Genomic DNA, 20,058 nt, shown 5'->3' with positions numbered 1-20,058 from the left:
ATGGAAGGAACCATTCCGTGGAATGTAAAGCACATTCTTCACCATGTCCATGCATCTAGGAGCTCGGCGTTGCTGCAAGTGCTCGCTCGTTGCGCCTAGGCATAGAGGTTGGAGATGGGGAGAAAAGGGGATGGGAGATGGTGGGCGGTTGTCGACGAACCGTAGACAGCCGAAGCGCGAGCTACAGTGATGCCCTAAGGCGGTGGCGGTCGAAATCCTAGCCGCCCCGTCGTCGCATCTTCCTTCCCCATATTGCTTTGAATGCGAAGTTGTGGCCTATGGAACTAAAGCACGACTGTGATTTTTACAAAGGGAGATAGTCATGACAGGTGGATGTGACTAGTTGTTGCTTTCTATGTGTTGGATTAGGTTTGTTACATGGAATGAATCGCCAGACTGCCATAAAACATTGTCACTTAAGATAAGAATATAGTACTCCCACCGTAGTGATCTAAACGCTTTTATATTTCTTTACAAAGGGAGCATATGGACCACTTATATGTATGCAGAAGACGGCGGCGGCGAAGACTTCTGGAGCGTGTATGCTGGTACGCGCTAAGGGTCTGTTGGACCGGTTGTGCCACTTGCTCGCTGTTGGGCGACTTGTCGAAGCCTTCGGTTTTTAGATGATGCGCATTGGTGTGATGTCAGGGTGTTGGCCCTGTTCATCGACTCCCCCTTCATCAGTGTTGTAGGATTGGTGAGCTGTCGTTAGTTTTGGTGGCTTCAGTCCGATCTTTGTAATTCCTCATGTAAGGTGTTGTGAATAATCTAATAAAAAGGCTGCGTGCATCTCTTGGAGGCAGAGGCCACGGTGATCTTCCCCCATTTTGAAAAAAAAATGTCAGCCATTTGCGATGTCAACAGCTTAAGAAAATTATAAAAAGTAAATATTTCCTTTAAAAAATATGTCCAGGCAGTCCTTGTTATTTTGTTCTGCCGTATCAAACAGTTCACAAAGATAATTGCTTGAGGAAGAACGGTCAGAAGTTCAGAGTACTGTGAATATATTGTATCTGGCGCTTGTATCCTTCTTGTAGCTTGACTTGTAAGCAAGTGGTTTTTTCACATTTCCATAATCATGTAAATCAGGTTGACTCCAAAAATTGCATACAAGAAAGTGTGCTGCAACATCTCCATGCTGTTTCCAGTAATTTTGTTGGTTCAGGCCAATCTGTTAACAGTCAGTCTGTCACGTCCAACCAAGCAAATTAACACCCGAACTTTTTAACCAAAGAGACAGCTTGAGACGAGAGGGCCTCCAGCTCTAATTTGTTGATACGAAACGATGGAAGGAAAAACTTTACTGCTTTCCTTCTAAAGCCCCCCAATTTATTTTTAGAAAAACTAACGCTCACACGTGTGGGCGTTTGCAGATCGCCCACACGCCTCCATCACCACTCGTTTTGCCACGTATGAATAGATGACATCAGCAGAAATCTTTTTGGTTTTCGGCTTAAAAATGTTTTATCTCCTAAATAAAAAAGCAAACTAAAAATCCGTTTTCACCATTAAATCCGTCTCGACGAGATCTTCAAAACTAGACCCCATGTTGATATATTTTGAAGAATTTTTTTTTGCCCAGAAGTTGCCATGGTGTTTACACTATAGTTGCCATAGTGCTTAAACTAAAGTTGCCATGTGGCAATTTTAGTTTGTAGATCATGGCAAATTTAGTTTTTTGATGATGGCAATTCTAGTACTTTGACCATAAAAATATTTTTTTATTGAACCATGGCAATTTTAAGTGCATGTATCATGACATTTTAGTTTATGGTGCATGGCAAATCTAGTTTCTTAATTCTTTGTTTTATAATATGTTAAATTCTACTTTTAAATGTAAAATAAAATAGTTGAAACATATCATGGCAACTTCAGTGTAAATACCATGGCAATTCATGTGCAATAGACATGGCAACTTTTAACAAAAAAAAAATTTCGCCAAAATATATCGATATGAGATCTAGTTTTGAAGATCTCGTCGCGAGGGATTTAATGGTGAAAACAGATCTTCAATCAGATTTTTCATTTAAGAGATAAAACATTTTAAAAACTAAAAATCCGAAAAGATTCTCGCATACATGCATGCGATGACGTGACAATCTATTTGCATTAGAGACATGTGGTGCGTATCCTTTCCTGTCACACGTGTGACAGTTATTGACGTTCTTTATTTTTTAACGAAAAATACCACTGTAAGCACTTAGATACGGAGGGAGAGCGTAGAAACACCAACGAATGGATACATTACATGCACCATGAAAAGATAACTTGTCCACGTCACGGATCCGGGTGCTCTGTAGAAGTAGCCGTTGATAATCCCAGGCAGGAAATAAAAGCTTACCACAAGTTAGAGGACTGCTAATCTGTACGTAGAAAGAAACACAGACGCGCGAACAAATTTAGAAGAAAACACGTCTGGCGCCCGGTGATGAATTCATAGTCAAGAATAGAAAGACAATACTCCTGGGACTTTAAAAGGAGATGCTGGGCGCCAAGTTTGTCACCAGGCATTGCCGGATCATCTATCGTCAGCCCTCCTCTCCGACGCTTTCTGTTCAGGTTGCAAATCTGTCTCCTCTGTATCTTTCGTTGGGTAGTGGTTAGTGGTGGTAGTAGTAACAAGTTCTGTTGGATTTGATGCAGGATCCTTGTTTCTTGGTCGAAACTTTTGTAGATGGCTGACAAACAGAACAACAAGGGGAAGGAGAAAATGCGCTGCTCGGAGTCGCTGTCCGACGATTCAGATTCAGTACGTCCCTGCAAGAGGCCCCGGCGGCCGGCTCCAGAGACCACCCCGGAGCAGCAGGTACGATTCTGTTGAATTCTCGCTTGCAGGATCGATTCTGTTGGTAGTGCGCTTTATCTTCTGCGTTGCAATTCTGTGCTAATAGATTCTAGGGCTATATTTTTGTGTGATGTTTCTTGAGATGATCTGTTGTTCTGGACAAATCTGGCATAATTTTTTTTGTCTCGAAGAACTCCAGATCTTATGGATTTCTGATAGATTTTATCAGTCAACTCCGTGGACTGAAAAAAGGGCTTGCCGTGAATTTCATCCAATCCCTGAATTAGTTAACATTATGAGGGAAAACAACTCACAAAACCAACAGACAAAAATCGCGTGTTAGTCTTTGGCTCCAACTTTTGCATGGTAGTCTTTTTAAGGTTGCAACAAAGAGAATCTGATCCGATCTGTAAAACCATCTATAACACTCGTGAATCTTGCAGAGCGCACAAGGTCCGCTGAAGATCAGGGATCGAAAGGGATGGCAGCATGGTACCATCATTGACGGAAGCAGAAACTGGCAGTGCAAGTACTGCCCCATGGTCGGGCGCAGCGGCGGGGTCACCAGCCTCAAGCATCATGTTGCTGGTGGCAGCACCAGGGTAAGGGGCTGCCCATCTGCCCCCAAAGAAGTCTCCCGTGAGATGAGACGTTTGTTGAACAGCAGGAGGCGGAAACCAAAGTGGACTGCACGGAAAGGGACTGTTGTGCGGCCGGCTATGGCCACAACCACTGAGCCCAAGAACTCTGTACCCAGCGATTCGACAGAAGGTTCTGATGAAAACCGTGCATTCCCCTCCCCGGCATCATTCATGACACGTCTTGTGGACATGATGCTTGCTGCCGCAGAGGTGCTGAGCAAGGAGGAGGAGCAGGCCAAGGACTCTGAAAAGAAGCCATGACGAAGCAGGAAGATTGGTGGAGGTGTAAAAGTAATAATTTGTCACCTTAACCTCTGCGAGTTCAAATCTTATTTTAAGTACTTGTTAATGTAACTTTAGGATGCCTCATACAGTATTTTCCTCTTGGGAGAATGCTGTCAGCTTAAGTAAAGTTTGTTTTTTTGCAAATTAGTCTCAAGAAAAGTTGCATTACCATTTAGAACGCCTCATGTTTCAACTCTATACGATGATATGATGCCGAGACGTCCTCGCTGAATGCTAAAAGTTGCACGTCTCCGCATCATTTCTCTCATGATCTCTCCTCTGCCTGCCTCAATCTACTGGCGCATATCTGATAATGTGAATGTACACGCCACTAGAAGAATAGATTATAGATCTGTAAGTGCGTACTTCGGTGACATTGACTTGTAAACAGTACAAGCGTTTTTACATATGTTTTTGTGGTTATTTACTTAGCCGATTCATAAGCGTGTTATGGGCCATGGACTATATATATGCTACAGAAAGTTAATTACTTATCTAGCCCCAAATCTAGAAGACTGCCATGCCATAGTTGGAGGCAGAGTGAGTGGAAAGTTCAACATGAAGCTTTTGGCTATTTGATCTGTATGATTTCAGGCAACTAGTATAGTTACCCTGTAACTAGTGAATCATGGTAAGACTAATTTTACGATATAGAGTTGGAACGTAAATTTTAGCATAAATCTCGAAATCTCTATAGTTCTTTCAGAAAATGAAGGAGGTTTACCCGAAACAATTTAGTCCTACTGAAAGTGTTTTAGCTGTTAAAAGCAAGCAATCATCAGAAGATTGCTTTGTTTAACAAATTATGGAAACCATCAGCTAGTTATTATTACATATCTAATCATACCTATGTTATCTCTTTATGCTAAACTATTTTCAATTTTTTTGGAACCTGTAATGTGTTTTTCTAATTGGGTGCACATGTTGCATAGAAACCATGGGTGCACAGGAGGATATTTCTCAGTTGCCAACTTGTCATGACCGAGGGAGTATCCTGTGCACAGTTAGTTCTTGTGCAACTGGTGCACCCTACAGTATAGATCTATATAATAAAAGTTTCGGAAAATGATCATATAGACATAATGTTCATCTATGATGTGAAAAGATTTCAATTACAAATTCAACTCACAACGTGAGAAACAAAAAGAAAGCTCAATCATGCTACAGATGGTAGTTTAATCAAATTGGGCTATGAACTGTGCAATAAACACTACCACAACCAAATTTGTCATTTATGTTTCTCAAGCCTTGAGTTGAACTTCTAACTGAATTGTTTCTTAGAACTTTTAATATTGATTTTTATGTTCTGGTGCATAGGCCGTACAAGAGCTCTTGGTGGACACAATACATTCTCTGCCATGATCAGCTCTTGGAGAGTATCCTATCCGCCTAGAATTTTTGTACAACCAGTGCATCAAAAGCCAAAACACATATCAAAAGTTCACAAAAAAACTGAAAAAAAATCGAGTACATACACGCTGGATACATTTAACATGGCATACAATTTCACTACAAGTCCAATTCACAATTCAAGAAACAAAAATAAGAAATAAAGTTGTGGTGGTGTTGATGGCCCTAATTTACAACCGATTTTGAATAAACAATTGTTCATAGCATGATCTGTCTTTTTGCTTCTCAGTTGTAAACTATTAAAAATTTGTGACACGGTAGATGTATGTTCTATCTGTACACTGATTTCATACCCTCAACCTCACATGGACTAATATGTAATGTACAAAAAGGCTGCAACTCCACCCAAAGGGAATCAACATTAGGTTTTATGGTCTTGGCCCAGGATTAAACGAGTTGCTCTCTTGAGAAATAGGTGGCCTGCAAGAAGCTTCAGGTTTTTCAAGTTGGCAAACCACCTACAATTTGTCAGTGAAGAGGCACCGACAGAGAGCTCAAAAGCAATAGCAGTTTCAGGTATGAAACCCGAGGAGGGCCTCAAATTTTGAAGATGCAAGTTATGTGGAGGTCCATAAGAATACAACGGGCAATTTTTAATGTGTGTCCACAGACTACGAATCAAAACTTTTTTTTGTTCTACATGGCCTTTCCCACAATCAAATCGAATGTGTGGCCCCGTCCAAAACAATATTGCACCTCCGACCCCTAGGGGTTATGCGCTACTACCATTGAGGCCTCAAGGTAGTAGTAGCGTATGTGTGTGTGTGGGGGAGGGGGGAGAGCATTTGTATTGGCTTTTTTGGAGTCACGCCATCTTAGATGGTGCTGAGATGAGATGTCATCATCTGGTTCACTAACTGACAGTTGGCGCCATGGTTTAGGATATTTTTAAATGAAAGATGCTTGCCCGACTTTAGATAAGTGAAGTCCTTCGATTCAATATCAAACAAAATGTTGGCCAACCAGCCAAATGAAGTGTCAAACAAAAGTAAAGCAATACAAGGCTGAACAACCAAGGAAAATAAAACCAGGTAGGTGGGAGAGAGAGGAGGCTAACCACTAACACATCAATACTTTGCAGTGGTTCCCATGGTATGTCCTAGTCTGCGACTGGAGCCTGTTGAAGTATGCTTGTCGACGAACAAAACCATTCTAGGATTCATCAAAAACATTGCCAACTCAAGTGGTTAGCTATTGTTTGTGAAAGAAATTGGTTGTGTTCCCGAACCCAACTTATATTATTTTTATTGTGTTTCTTTTCTTTTAGTTTCTTTGATGTTCTTATAATTGTTCTCATAAATAACAACACCATGAAGTAAGTTGATGTTTGGGAACACACAACCAATTTGGTTTGGCAAAAGAATAAAGATAACCACCTTAGCTAGCAACTTATTGTCATGAAAAATACCCCCCTAACACAATTCAAATATTATTTTACTAGTATATTCATGTATAACGTAACAATCAAATGTGTATGTAGAGACAAAGTCAATGTCCAAAATGACAAGTATCTACGAATAGGCATGCAATTATTTAGTTCATTTGACTGAACTAGCTAGGATCAGATGGTACGCTAACAAAGGAGTATATATGTTATTCACATCAATTTCTCACTATTAATTTAAGCATTCCACCAGGTATTAAAAAGTTCTTTTGTGAGGAGGGTGCCCAGAGTAACTTCACACATCACAAGACACTAGTAGGATATAAATGAGGCATGGTCTACGTTAAGCATCTCCCCACAAGTCACATAATCTCCATATGAAATCATTTGAAAAATCATAATGCCCTTTTGTTAACTAAATCAGAGTGGCTAATCTCCAAGAGAGTGACTTATTCGATATCAAGCAATCGGACACGTTAAGATAAATATTTAGAAGGGTGTTCATCTCGCAAAGCTAACACAAGACTTGCCTCATCTTGGAATCACGATTCCATAAAATGGATGAAGGTGCTCTAGCCCCGATTGCTCCTGTAGATATGGCATGTAAATGTAACTACTGAGTTGTATCGTTTCTTTCATTTTTCAAAGCATGTTTTTACAGATCCTTTTGGGATCTACTAAGTAGCTAGGTGCATGATCTATCATGATTGATCCCGTGTTCTAGGCCATCTAGTCGGGCATCATGACCAGATTTACACAAAGATGAAAAGCAAGGATGTTCCCATATATATGTGGTGGCATGTGATCGCCTCATCATTAAGGCCACGACGGGAATTATTTTCAATGCATGATTTTGAGAATGTTGTAGGATCGGTTAATTACGTACCTCATGTGCCATGCTTGACCTTGCAGCATTGAGTCGATCTAGTTGGTCGTCATGATCCATTTTTGTCATTAGGTTTATGCCATGGAGATTTACTTAACGCCCGCCATAGCTCTAGTGAGCAATGATTGTATAATAATAGAGATGTGCATAGAAATGAGAGCCGAGGGTGTTGTCATCTACAGATCTGGTAACCTGAAATCACCTCCTGTTAAAATCGTGAGGAGACATCTTCTCAATGGATGATTTTGCAAACGATTATAGGATTTGCTAAGAAGGTACCTTATATGTTGTGCCTTCTCTCCCGAATTGGGGGAAATCCGGTCGAGCGTCGTGATCCATCTTTGCCGTGAGATCTACACCATGGGCATCCGTCGAGGCCCACCATAGATCTGAAGAGCAACGATGGCGAGAAGCGGCGTGTGTTGAGAGTATTTCGACCTATGTAGATCTGGTGGCTTCTGTTGTAGCTTCTTGCGATCTCAAAGCTAAAACTAGGAGGAATGGATCAAGGCTTTCAGTTGGCAACAAATTGAGAATGAGTGGTGGGAGGAGGTCAGATGGCGAGGTGAGCTCCCGACCATAGGTATGGTGCCAAATGGTGGGAAGGTATGGTGTCAACAAAGAAGTAGAGGCCATACGGAGGACTAGAATTGCTAGAGATAATGGAGAATTGTGTGAGAGGGGCGGCGGTGGAGGCGGAGGCGGGGGAGTGGAGTGGGAGGCATGGGTGGGGATTTAGGGTTAGATTGGCTTAAATACTAGACCCATTGGATATTTTAGGAAAGTGTATGCATTTTTTGCTAGATAGCCCCTTCAATAATCCAAATTTCTAGAAATATTCTTTTCAAAGGAAAGGATAGACTACTTAAAAAATACCAGAAGATTTTTCAAGAAGCTACACTAAAGTCTTGAATACTTGATATCCCTTATAGAGTCATGAAGAAGGATATGAGATGCAAATTGACGGTAAGAGATGTCTCATGCAGAAAGCCATCTCAAATTAAAATCTTACAAGTATTACTCTCACCTTTATCTACACAAGTTACTTAGTCTTGTCTTAAATTAAAAAAAAATTAATGGTTCTGAAAACTGTTAGTAGTCCCGATAGTGTGCTTCTCAGGGCTGGGAGATCCAGAGGGGATCACATATGGGGAGTTTACCCAAGTTCAGGCCCTCATCATGGAGGTAATACACTACTCCTACTTTGGATTTGATTGATGGATGAAAATGCCTCATATGAGGGGGTTACAATGTATGTGGTGATAATGCTATAAATACTATGATGACGATGTTGGGTGGCTCAAACAACCCCTGGCCTCGCCTTATAAAGGGGGATGAGGCATAGGTTTACCCAGTTGTCTAACCAACCTAGAGTCCAAATTAGACCGGGGGGTGCTTCTTGATTTGCAAGCTAAGATGAGAACCTTCCGAAAGAAGGGCCTCCTACAGGACAAGGGACCATGGCCACGCCTTGGCCTGCTGGGCCCTAAGGCCGAGCCAGTGCCCGACTTCCTAGTTATCGAGACTAACGGTGCATAAACCCGTCAGTAACCTCGGTAGGGTGGCGAACATGGACGGACGTACCAAAGATCACACGAGGAAGTTACCCAGGTTCAAGCCTCCGGGAAGGAGTAACACCCTATGTCTTGCTTTGTGTTTGTATTCATGGTGGAGTACCTCGTGCGAGGTTACAATGGAGATGGAGTTTGAGACTACCGAGAGTATGGTTCTACGGATGTAGATGGGAATGGCTGCCCCTACCCCCTCCTTATATAGATGATGGGGGTTACGGTCTTATAAGAGATCGATCTGATCTAAGCCACTGCCACCTTGGCTTGCTCGCCAAGATGATCCCTCGCCGACTATCCGGGCTTTGAGGTTCCCTCATGTGATCAGGTCTTTGCCTATCTTCATGGGCCCTGAGACGGGTCTGCTGTCGGGCTCCCCCCAAGCGGCCACCCCCGATGCATTACACTGTCGGTAGCCCCAGAGCTTGTTTGGAGTTCGAGTATCATGTACTTTTGAGCGAGAACCCAAGCGGGCTCCTCACGTCCCTGTGGCCTACTTTTGTGATCCTGGCTTTAGGAGAGTCTTCGGACCTACATGTGGCCCGGAGGCCCCTTTGGAAGTCTGGTGCGATGCTCCTCTGAGCTCAAGAACTCAATACTGCATCCACGTCTCATGTTTCTAAGTCACTTTCTCCGTTTATCAAAAGAGGTTACTTTCTCTCGCTCTCAATAAATTATTTACTTTGTAATTGATTGATATATTTTCTGCCAAACATATTCAATTTTTTTCTTACTTTAATCATTATTTCATGTAGCAAGAATGATAAACATGAAGATGCTATACTTTCTCGGCACCGTTCCCTAGTCGAATCACGTCCCTTTATCTTCACCTAACTCTGAGTTGTTGTTTTAGCAAGCTCGGTGTAAGTGCATCTAGTGCCCCTTAGTGATTTTGGTGTATTGAAGACTTATAGGTTAAGGGACTAATGCGTTTGTGAGTGTACACAGGCCTATAAGTCTATGAGGAGTTTGATATTTACAGAGAAAGTCGACCCCTAAAAATGAAGTTCTTCAACTGAAGACTTTGATATTCTGAAGACTTTCTGAAGACTTTGAAAGTGAAGAAATTGGTGTGACCTTGAAGACTTGGTATTCATTTGTGGAACATGAAGCGTGAATACTTTTGTTTTCGTAGTTTCATTTTCTCTTTCTTGAGTCATAGGAAACACCGTACTGTTAAAGGGGGTCGAGGAAATACTAAGGAAAAATTTCCATGTGATGCTCAACTCAAAATCCTACACCTACCAATCCCTTCGAGTGAAGCCTTTGGAAATCTCATACAGTTCAGTCACTTTCTTCAGTGACAGAGACGAAGTTCTTCTGGTCGCTGATGAATTTGTTCTGACTGAGGAGTTAGGAATTTGCCAGTGCGAATTATCTACACAGTGAGGAACATGATAGCCGTGAGGAATTTGAGAGTCAAATTTCTGACCGTTGCTGTGCTGTGCGCCAGCTGTCCCAAAGTATCTTATCCACCTAACGGTCATATCAATAAGGGGCATTTATGTCTTATCATGTCGGGCTGCTCCCTAGGCTATAAATAGCCGCCCCCTACAACCACTAGCTGGTTGGCTGCTCCGAGAGAACTTGACACTTGTCATTTGAGAGCAACCCATCCTCCGAGGACTTTGAGCGAAAATCATCAAGTGAGGAAAACCCAAAACCAAACCCCTACAAACCCAAAGTGATTGAGCATCACTGAAGAAATTGATCCTGCGTGGATTAGACGCTTGTTACCTTTGAAGACTGTGCTTCTTCCAGACGGTTAGGCATCAAGGTCTAGAGCATCCAAGAGGAATTGTGGATCACCGAGTGACCAAGTCTGTGAAGGTTTGGAAGTCGCCTGAAGACTTACCACGAGTGATTGGACGAGGTCTGCGTGACCTTAGTTCAAGGAGAATACGGTGAGGACTGGGTGTCCTGAGCTGCGTGCTCAGCGACTGGGTGTCCGGGACTGTGTGTCCTCGAGTTTAAATACTCAGCCGCTCCAACCAGACGTACAACTGAGACAGCAGTTGGAACTGGTCTACCAAATCATTGTCTTCACCAACCTACTGGTTCTATTTCCTCAACCCTTTCATTTCCTCATTACTGTGTTGAGTGTTTGTTCATATCTGTGTTTGAAGACTTTGACTGAAGACTTTCTCAATTTCCTCAGTTCAATTTCTTCAGTCTGTTTGTCTTCATCTTGTGTTATCCTGTGATTACGCTTTCTGTACTATGTGCTAGTCTTCATTTCATCATGATGACCATGCTTGTATTCTGTTATGCTTACTTCTGAGGACTTATTCCGCTGCTAATAGTTCTTCGCTAAGGAATTTCCTCACCGGCGAATTCCTCAGTGAAGAATTTATAAAAATCGCCTATTCACCCCCCTCTAGTCGACATAACGCACTTTCAATTGGTATCAGAGCAAGGTACTGCCTTGTTCTGTGTGATTTTGGTTTAACCGCCTAGAGTTTTAGTTATGTCGACCGCAGATATGATCAAGGTCTCGGCTGGGTGTCCTACCTTTGATGGGACGGACTACCCCTACTGGAAAAACAAGATGGGAATGCATCTCGAGGCTATTGACAACGATCTCTGGTATGTTGTGGAAAATGGTGTTCCCTTTGTCTCACCCTCACTGAACGCTACCGATGTGAAGAGATTCAAGCAACTCGATTCTCAAGCGAAGAATATCATATGTGGCCATCTGAGTAAAGGACAGTATGGAAGAGTGAGTGCTTTGGAAACTGCTAAGCTTATCTGGGATAGGCTGTCCAAAGTGAATGAAGGAGTCTCAACTCAGCGTGACTCTCGAGTTGATGTTCTTCGGAATCTCTTCAACCGCTTCAAAAGATTCGACAATGAAAATGTCCAACAAACCTTTGATCGCCTCACTGACATCTCAAATGAGCTTCAAGCCCTCGGTGCCACTGACATCACTGACCATGAGGTGGTGAAGAAACTGTTGAGATCACTTGATTCCTCATTTGATACTGAAAGTGCGTTAAGTCGACTAGAGGGGGGGTGAATAGGCGATTTTTATGAATTCTTCACTAAGGAATTTGCCGGTGAGGAAATTCCTTAGCGAAGAACTATTAGCAGCGGAATAAGTACTCAGAAGTAAGCATAACAGAATACAAGCATGGTCATCATGATGAAATGAAGACTAGCACAGAGTACAGAAAGCGTAATCACAGGATAACACAAGATGAAGACAAACAGACTGAAGAAATTGAACTGAGGAAATTGAGAAAGTATTCAGTCAAAGTCTTCAAACACAGATATGAACAAACACTCAACACAGTAATGAGGAAATGAAAGGGTTGAGGAAATAGAACTAGTAGGTTGGTGAAGACAATGATTTGGTAGACCAGTTCCAACTGCTATCTCAGTTGTACGTCTGGTTGGAGCGGCTGAGTATTTAAACTCGAGGACACGCAGTCCCGGACACCTAGTCTCTGAGCACGCAGCTCAGGACACCCAGTCCTCACCGTATTCTCCTTGAACTAAGGTCACACAGACCTCGTCCAATCACTCGTGGTAAGTCTTCAGGTGACTTCCAAACCTTCACAGACTTGGTCACTCGGCGATCCACAATTCCTCTTGGATGCTCTAGACCTTGACGCCTAACCGTCTGGAAGAAGCACAGTCTTCAAAGGTAACAAGCGTCGGATCCACACAGGATCAATTTCTTCAGTGATGCTCAATCACTTTGGGGTTTGTAGGTGTTTGGGTTTGGGATTTTCCTCACTTGATGATTTTCGCTCAAAGTCCTCGGAGGATGGGTTGCTCTCAAATGACAAGTGTCAAGTTCTCTCGGAGCAGCCAACCAGCTAGTGGTTGTAGGGGGCGGCTATTTATAGCCTAGGGAGCAGCCCGACATGATAAGACATAAATGCCCCTCAATGATATAACCGTTAGGTGGATAAGATATTTTGGGACAGCTGGCACGCAGCACAGCAACGGTCGGAAATTTGACTCTCAAATTCCTCAGGGCTATCATGTTCCTCACTGTGTAGGTAATTCACACTGGCGAATTCCTAACTCCTCAGTCAGAACAAATTCATCAGTTACCAGAAGAACTTCGTCTCTGTCACTGAAGAAAGTGACTGAACTGTATGAGATTTCCAAAGGCTTCACTCGAAGGGATTGGTAGGTGTAGGATTTTGAGTTGAGCATCACATGGAAATTTTTCCTTAGTATTTCCTCGACCCCCTTTAACAGTACGGTGTTTCCTATGACTCAAGAAGGAGAAAATGAAACTACGAAAACAAAAGTCTTCACGCTTCATGTTCCACAAATGAATACCAAGTCTTCAAGGTCACACCAATTTATTCACTTTCAAAGTCTTCAGAAAGTCTTCAGAATATCAAAGTCTTCAGTTGAAGAACTTCATTTTTAGGGGTCGACTTTCTCTGTAAGTATCAAACTCCTCATAGACTTATAGACCTGTGTACACTCACAAACGCATTAGTCCCTTAACCTATAAGTCTTCAATACACCAAAATCACTAAGGGGCACTAGATGCACTTACAATCTCCCCCTTTTTGGTGATTGATGACAACATAGGTTAAGTTTTCAACGGGGATAAACATATGAAGTGTATACACTGATATTGAGGAATTTGATTACAAGATATAGAAGAACTCCCCCTGAAGATGTGCATAGTGAGGAATTTGCTTTTGAGGCATTGCACATTTGAAGAGTTGAATCATGGAGATCTCCCCCTATATCTTGTAATTCATACACGCATTTGATATATAATATGAAGAATTTGAAATGCATGATGAAATATGGTGCCTGATGAGATTCAGCATGCGTGCAATGTCATTAACGAGGAAATAAGCATGCAGAGCATAATGCAACAAAAGTATCAGTGCACCATCGGGTTTAAGATTACGACTCGATCCAAATAAAAGTCTCAGAAGAACGAGAGTTGTATCTTAAAAAATGCCCTTAATATAGACCCGCTTGAAGACTAACTCAGATTTCTCCCCCTTTGTCGTCAAATGACCAAAAGGATTGAAACTGAGGACTAACGCCCGTGAAGAATTTCAAGTCGATGGAGGAGCGCCAGCGTTGTCGGGGTTGTTTGTTGTAGCAGGGCCTGCCGCAGTGTCGTCCAAATCTTCATACTCATCAGTGTCACGTGATGAAGAATAAGAGCTGGCCACCAAGGAAGGAACTTTGACCTTCTTGAATTTCTTAGGTGGAGGTGCAGACCAGTCAAATTCTTCCTTGAGACCCATATTCTTCAGATCTGCAGCGCTGTAGACATGAGAGAGAACAGCCTAGGTACGGTAGAAGGTTTCATGGAGGTAGTATTGGTTTTTCTTCACTGCATTGTGTGTTGAGGTCATGTTGTGAAGAATTGAACCAAACTGACGCTTGACCCATTTGTGATTGCGATCAACCTTCTGATGAAGACTGAGGAGTAACTCACGGTCAGTCATCACCCTGGGTGCTGTGGCTTGAGGATTTTGCTTGGCTGAGGTATTCACGGTAGAGTCATGTGTGGCAGAATCGTCATTGGTAGAGTAAGATGCAGCCTTGCGAAATTGACCATCCAATGGACGAATGCCTTCATCGATCACAGCAGCGGCCTTGCCTTTATCATCAGCTGATGAAACTGTCCGTTTGAGGACTTCAATGGGAGGCAAGTAGCTACCATGGTTCAGAGTGTCAGCTTTGTAATTCAGTGAAGATCTTGCCCTGATGAATCTCATAATCCAAGGAGCATAGGGCTTCAGCTCGAATGGTGACATAGCAATATTGGCCAGAGTCCTCATGAAGAAATCATGGAAGTTGATGGGAACGCCATGAATGATGTTGAAAAGCATATTCTTCATGATGCCAACGACTTCTTCATCATTTGAGTCGTGGCCTTTGATGGGACCCATTGTCTTTGTCAGAATTCGATAGACAGTCCGAGGCACATACAGTAATTCCTTGACGAGGAATTTGGTTCGTGGGGCCTGCCTTGGCTTCAAAGGCTTCATCAGCACTTGCATATAGTGATTTGAAAGTTCTGGTTCGTTGTAGATACAACGAGCATCATCAAGTGGAGGACTGAGTGGTAGAGCACGAAGCAATTCAGTTGCAGGTGCCTTGTAGTGAGTATTTTCAGACATCCAGTCTAATACCCAGGAGTTCACATCTTCAGCGTCTCTGGTGATGTGCAGAGTTGCATAGAATTGAAGAATGAGTTCTTCATTCCAGTCACAGATATCAATGCAGAAATTTAGAAGTCCTGCGTCGTGAAGAACACTGAGGACTGGCTCAAAGCCGGGCAGAGACTCAATGTCCACATGAGGAATATGTGCATGATCGAAGACTTTGTCTTTGTTGAAGAGCACTGAGGAATAGAAATTGGCTTGGCTGGCAGTCCAGAAACACCTCTTCCTTATGCGAGCAGAATCATATGGATTATAGTCAATGAAGAATACATGCTCGGCAAAGAAATCTTTAGCCTTAAACTTCTGTTTGCTTGAGAACGGATTCTTTTGCTTTGGCAGAGGGGTGTCAGTGAGTTGCATCACCACCTCAGGAATCGCGAGCTCAGGTTCTTCAGGCTGAGGAATTTCTTGTTCCTCAACAGGTGCAGTCTAAGGATCAGCAGCAGCAGGTTCATCAGCACTAGTGGCTGGAATTTCTTCATGCACAGAGAGAGTGGGTCGAGTTTCTTCAGAGCCCATTTGAACTGTTGGTGCAGGGGACTGAGGAATCTGTTGGATCAGGGTGAAGAGAGGAGTATTGGGATGCTGACTTTCCCAAAAGTCATCATTCATCATAGGTGTGGTGCACCCAATATCCACATCTTCATCTTCAATTTCCTCAACACCAGCCTCTTCAGCTGTGAACTGAGGCATAGGTGAGGAAATGACTGGCGTTGAAGGGATTGCGTCCACTTCAATTTCTTCATCAATCTGCTCTGACGAAGCAGCAGAATGATGTTCTTCATCAGATCCGATTGGGATCTCATAGTCTTCTCCAAAAGGAACAAGGTCCTTTGATGGCATGGAGGAAATCGGAACAGCATCAATTGGATTTTCGAGTGAGATGGTCATTGGCTTCATTTTCTTCGCAGCCGAAGAGTTCGACACAGCTGATGCCTTCCTTTTCTTCACTGCAGCTCGCTCTGCAGCCTTGGTCTTCTTCACATCAAATGCACATGGAAGAGTTGGAGTTGGTGTAGGTGCAGATGGGGCTGAGGAATCTGGTTGATTTTCTTCAGGCGCGACTGATGCAGTTGCCCTGACTTCTTCAGTTTCTTCAGGCGCACCACTAGTGGATGCCCTGGCAATTTCTTCAGCGGCTGGAATGGGATCATCAGCCCTGGAACTGGCATTTTCATCAGCAGCCTGAACTTCATCAGCGGTGCTGGCATGTTCTTCAGTCGGCTGAGCTGAGACTTCAGTCTGAGGAATTTCATGTTGCGTTGGGGCAGCAACATTGGTGAATTTCTTCGTCAGGTTGACGAATCTGACTTTGGCTCCTTGCCAATCAGCATAGTAGGCATCAAAGTCATTGCTGAGGGCTTGAATTTTAGACTGAGCCTGGAGAAGTTCCTCAGGTGTCATTCTGACAACGTTTTTCTTCAGGAGCTTCTCCTTTCTGTATTGAGCTTTCTTAATCTCTCTTGCCTTTTCAAACTTCCATTTCTCTTCAGTGATGAAATGGGTCAACATATGACTTTGTCCAGCGGTCAGATGAAAATCAGGCATTGGGGTGTTTGGATCCTTGTGCCAGAGATCAATATAATCGAGGATTTTCCTCGGATCTAACAGCAGTGGCACAGATGTGCCTTTGGCTCTAGCGGCCTTCACCTGTCTGTCTCTGATGATTTCTGTAAGTTCATCATCAGAAGCTTCATCATCAGAAGGCACATGGAATGCGACCTGTTTCTTCTTTGGACTTGGCCGAGGACCTCGTCCAGCTGTTGCTTTGGTCTTCAGCAGAGTCGGGCCAGATGATGACTTTGGTGCAGCAGAGGAACTTGCTGAAACACCAGAGGCAATCGAGAAACCAGCAGTCCTTTGACATGTAGTCAGATGCATAGGAGCTGAGGACTTTGGTGGAGCAGTAGCAGTGTGAGGAATTTGCCGTGAGGGCGCTGCTGAGGAACTTAGCCGTGAGGGCACTGCTGGTGAAGCACTTGGCTTACGAGCAGGCTTCTTTGGCATGGATTTCCTTGGTTTGACTAAGGCCTCAGTAGCAGTAGCAGTGGCAGAATCCTCATTGAATTTCTTCACTGCCTCCTTGGCTTGTCTTGCCAATTTGGCTTGGCGCTTAGCCCATTCTTCAGGAAAGTCCTCACCACGTTTGATGCTTGTGGGATCTGCTACTTGGCGAGGTGCCAATGGAGCTCTTGGGCATGCAGGATTGAGGGCGAATTTCTTCATGTACTTTGGAGTCACATATCTGTATTCCCTCCATTCCCTTGCCCATCTTCGTTCAATCTTCTGAATGCGCACCTTGCGCTGATTTTTGTTTTCTTTGCCAAATTTTGCTTCATTAGGTGTGCAATAGTCAGCATAAATTTCCTCAGGGATTTCAAACGCAGTCATAACCTCAGGTTTCTTTCCTGCTTTCTGCGACTTCTTACCGTCTGCCATATTCTTCAGTTGAGGAATTTGAACAATTGAGTTCTCTGAAGAAGTATGCAGTTTTTCTTCGAGGAACGCTGCAAATGAGTTAAGTTGATGAGAACCTAGTGATTCAGCAGCAGACATGAGTACCTGTGAACAGAGTACAGGTGCGAGGAATTCAGAGAGGTCATATGCGTTCTGAGGAGGTTTTTCGAAAAGAACAAGTTTTGAGGAATTTGACCAGATGAACCTTGAGGAATTTCACTAAGCGTTTTTGTCTTAGGTTCCAGAGTTGTACAGATCGAAGATCCACACAATTAGGGAATCTTGAAGAAAATTATTGCTTAGAGAAACAGTTCAAGATCTTATGATGTGTGTGGTGTTCATATGTGTGAAGATTTGAAGAATAAACACCTTTGAAGATTTTCAGGAAAGCTTGAGAATCAAAGCGAGTAATAAAAGTAAATTTTAATTACCCGAAATGAAGAACACGACGAACTGAGAAGAACAGATGGGAAATTCGTCAGGTTAGATCTTCCTTGCCCTAACTTGGCGGAGGAAGACAGCTACGGCGGCGGCGGAGTGAAGATTTCCGCGGTCGGCGTGAGTACGGCGGTGACGAGGTCGAGGCGGCGAAGATCTTCCTCACCGGCGACGATGGAGTAGCGGTGGCGCTAGGGTTTGAGGAGCTCGAGCGGGAGAGAGAGGTCGAGCGGAGTAAATGAAGTGAGGCAGGAGACAGGGGTATTTATAGACATGGTGAAAAACTGTTCGCCCAAAGATATAGGATGAACGTGCCCCTGACTATTCTCCTTCTCACGACATGTGTCACCCACGTACTGTGTAGTGGAGATCGTGTACGATCGTGGGTGAATAGAATAATGCATCGTGGGATGCGGAACAGTTTGAGCGGAAAAATCGAAAATTTGGATAAGATTTGTTTTAAAGTTTCATTCGCAATTTCTTCAGCTGACAAGGACACAGTGAAGATTTTGAACGAGTTTCAAATAGAACGCACATGAAGAATTTGTGAATAGATTGGGTTGAGTATAGCATAGAGGGGGAAGGGTCCGATCACATTCACTTAGCAAAAAAAACAACTTGAAGAAATAGCTATAAGTGAATGCTGTAGAGGACATAAACTCATATATATATAGCCAATGAAAACAAATGAAGGGAACAGTGAAGATTTTGCAAAGTTGAAGAATTTGAAAACTGAAGAATTTCAAAACTGAGGAAAAACTCAAATTGAAGATTTTCAACTTTTTGTGGTGGCGTGACCCACCGTATAAGAATGATGATTTCAGACACCGCGTACAATTGTCGTAGGGTTCTGAGAATCAAATTCTTCATTAATTTCTTCACACTTAGAGTGTTATTCTTCATTGATTGAAGAAAAACGTTTCTTCATGTGTTGCACATCTAAGTCATCAATTTTGCATAAGTGTTAGGATGTGTGTCCTTTTCAAAGAACATTCAAAGATTCTAAGATATTTAGCTCACACCGCAACTTGCTAAATCTCTTCTCATCCAAGGGCTTAGTGAAGATATCAGCTAACTGTTCTTCAGTCTTCACGTGCTCGATGGAGATGTCGCCCTTCAACACATGATCACGAACAAAATGATGACGAATCTGAATGTGCTTTGTCTTCGAGTGCTGAACTGGGTTGTGAGCAATCTTGATGGCACTCTCATTGTCGCAGAGGAGAGGCACATTCTTCAGGTTGACGCCATAGTCCTTGAGGGTTTGCTTCATCCAAAGCAGTTGAGCACAGCACGAGCCAGCAGCAATGTATTCAGCTTCAGCAGTAGACAGTGATACGCAGTTCTGTTTCTTCGAGGACCAACAGGCCAAAGATCGTCCAAGGAAATGACAAGTGCCAGAAGTTGACTTGCGGTCCACATGATCACCAGCATAGTCAGAGTCAGAATATCCAATGAGATAAAAAACAGAGCCCTTGGGGTACCATAATCCTAGTGTTGGTGTGTGAGCTAGATATCGAAGAATATGCTTCACAACCTTATGGTGTGATTCCTTCGGTGCAGCTTGAAATCGGGCACACATGCAAACACTAAGCATTATATCTGGCCTAGATGCACATAAGTACAATAAAGAACCAATCATGGAGCGGTATACCTTGTGATCGAAGTCAATACCATTTTCATCAGTGCATAGATGGCCTTTTGTGGGCATAGGAATTTTGACGCCTTTGCAATCTTGCATGCCGAATTTCCTCAGTACATCTTTGAGGTATTTCTCCTGAGATATGAATATGCCATTGCGCTGTTGATGAATTTGAAGACCTAAGAAGAATTTCAACTCTCCCATCATAGACATTTGATATTCTTCACTCATCATATAGGCAAATTCATCACTATAACGTTGGTTAGTACAGCCAAAGATAATATCATCAACATATATTTGGCACACAAACAGTTCACCATCATAAGATTTAGTAAAGAGAGTAGGGTCGAGTGAACTGGGTGTGAAGCCATTCTTCACGAAGAATTCCTTCAATG

The 20,058-nt window shown here is 43.0% G+C and overlaps 1 protein-coding gene across 1 annotated transcript; it reads left to right on the top strand.

The window, feature by feature from the left end:
- Positions 1-2,677: 2,677 nt before the first annotated feature.
- Positions 2,678-3,690, top strand: LOC123067711 (uncharacterized). The gene is made up of 2 exons (XM_044490391.1): positions 2,678-2,809; positions 3,232-3,690. The coding sequence occupies exons 1-2, from the start codon at positions 2,678-2,680 to the stop codon at positions 3,688-3,690; spliced, it is 591 nt and encodes a 196-aa protein (XP_044346326.1).
- The last annotated feature ends 16,368 nt before the right edge of the window (positions 3,691-20,058 follow it).

The sequence above is a fragment of the Triticum aestivum genome, chromosome 3B, assembly GCF_018294505.1.
Source record: "Triticum aestivum cultivar Chinese Spring chromosome 3B, IWGSC CS RefSeq v2.1, whole genome shotgun sequence".
NCBI lineage: Eukaryota > Viridiplantae > Streptophyta > Magnoliopsida > Poales > Poaceae > Triticum > Triticum aestivum.
This window is presented reverse-complemented; position numbering and strand designations above follow the sequence as displayed.

Excerpts from the sequence above, each read along its gene's own strand:
- LOC123067711 (XM_044490391.1), top strand. The coding sequence starts at position 2,678 with ATGGCTGACAAACAGAACAACAAGGGGAAGGAGAAAATGCGCTGCTCG. Across the intron at positions 2,810-3,231 it reads AGACCACCCCGGAGCAGCAG|AGCGCACAAGGTCCGCTGAA; the intron begins GTACGATTCTGT and ends TGAATCTTGCAG.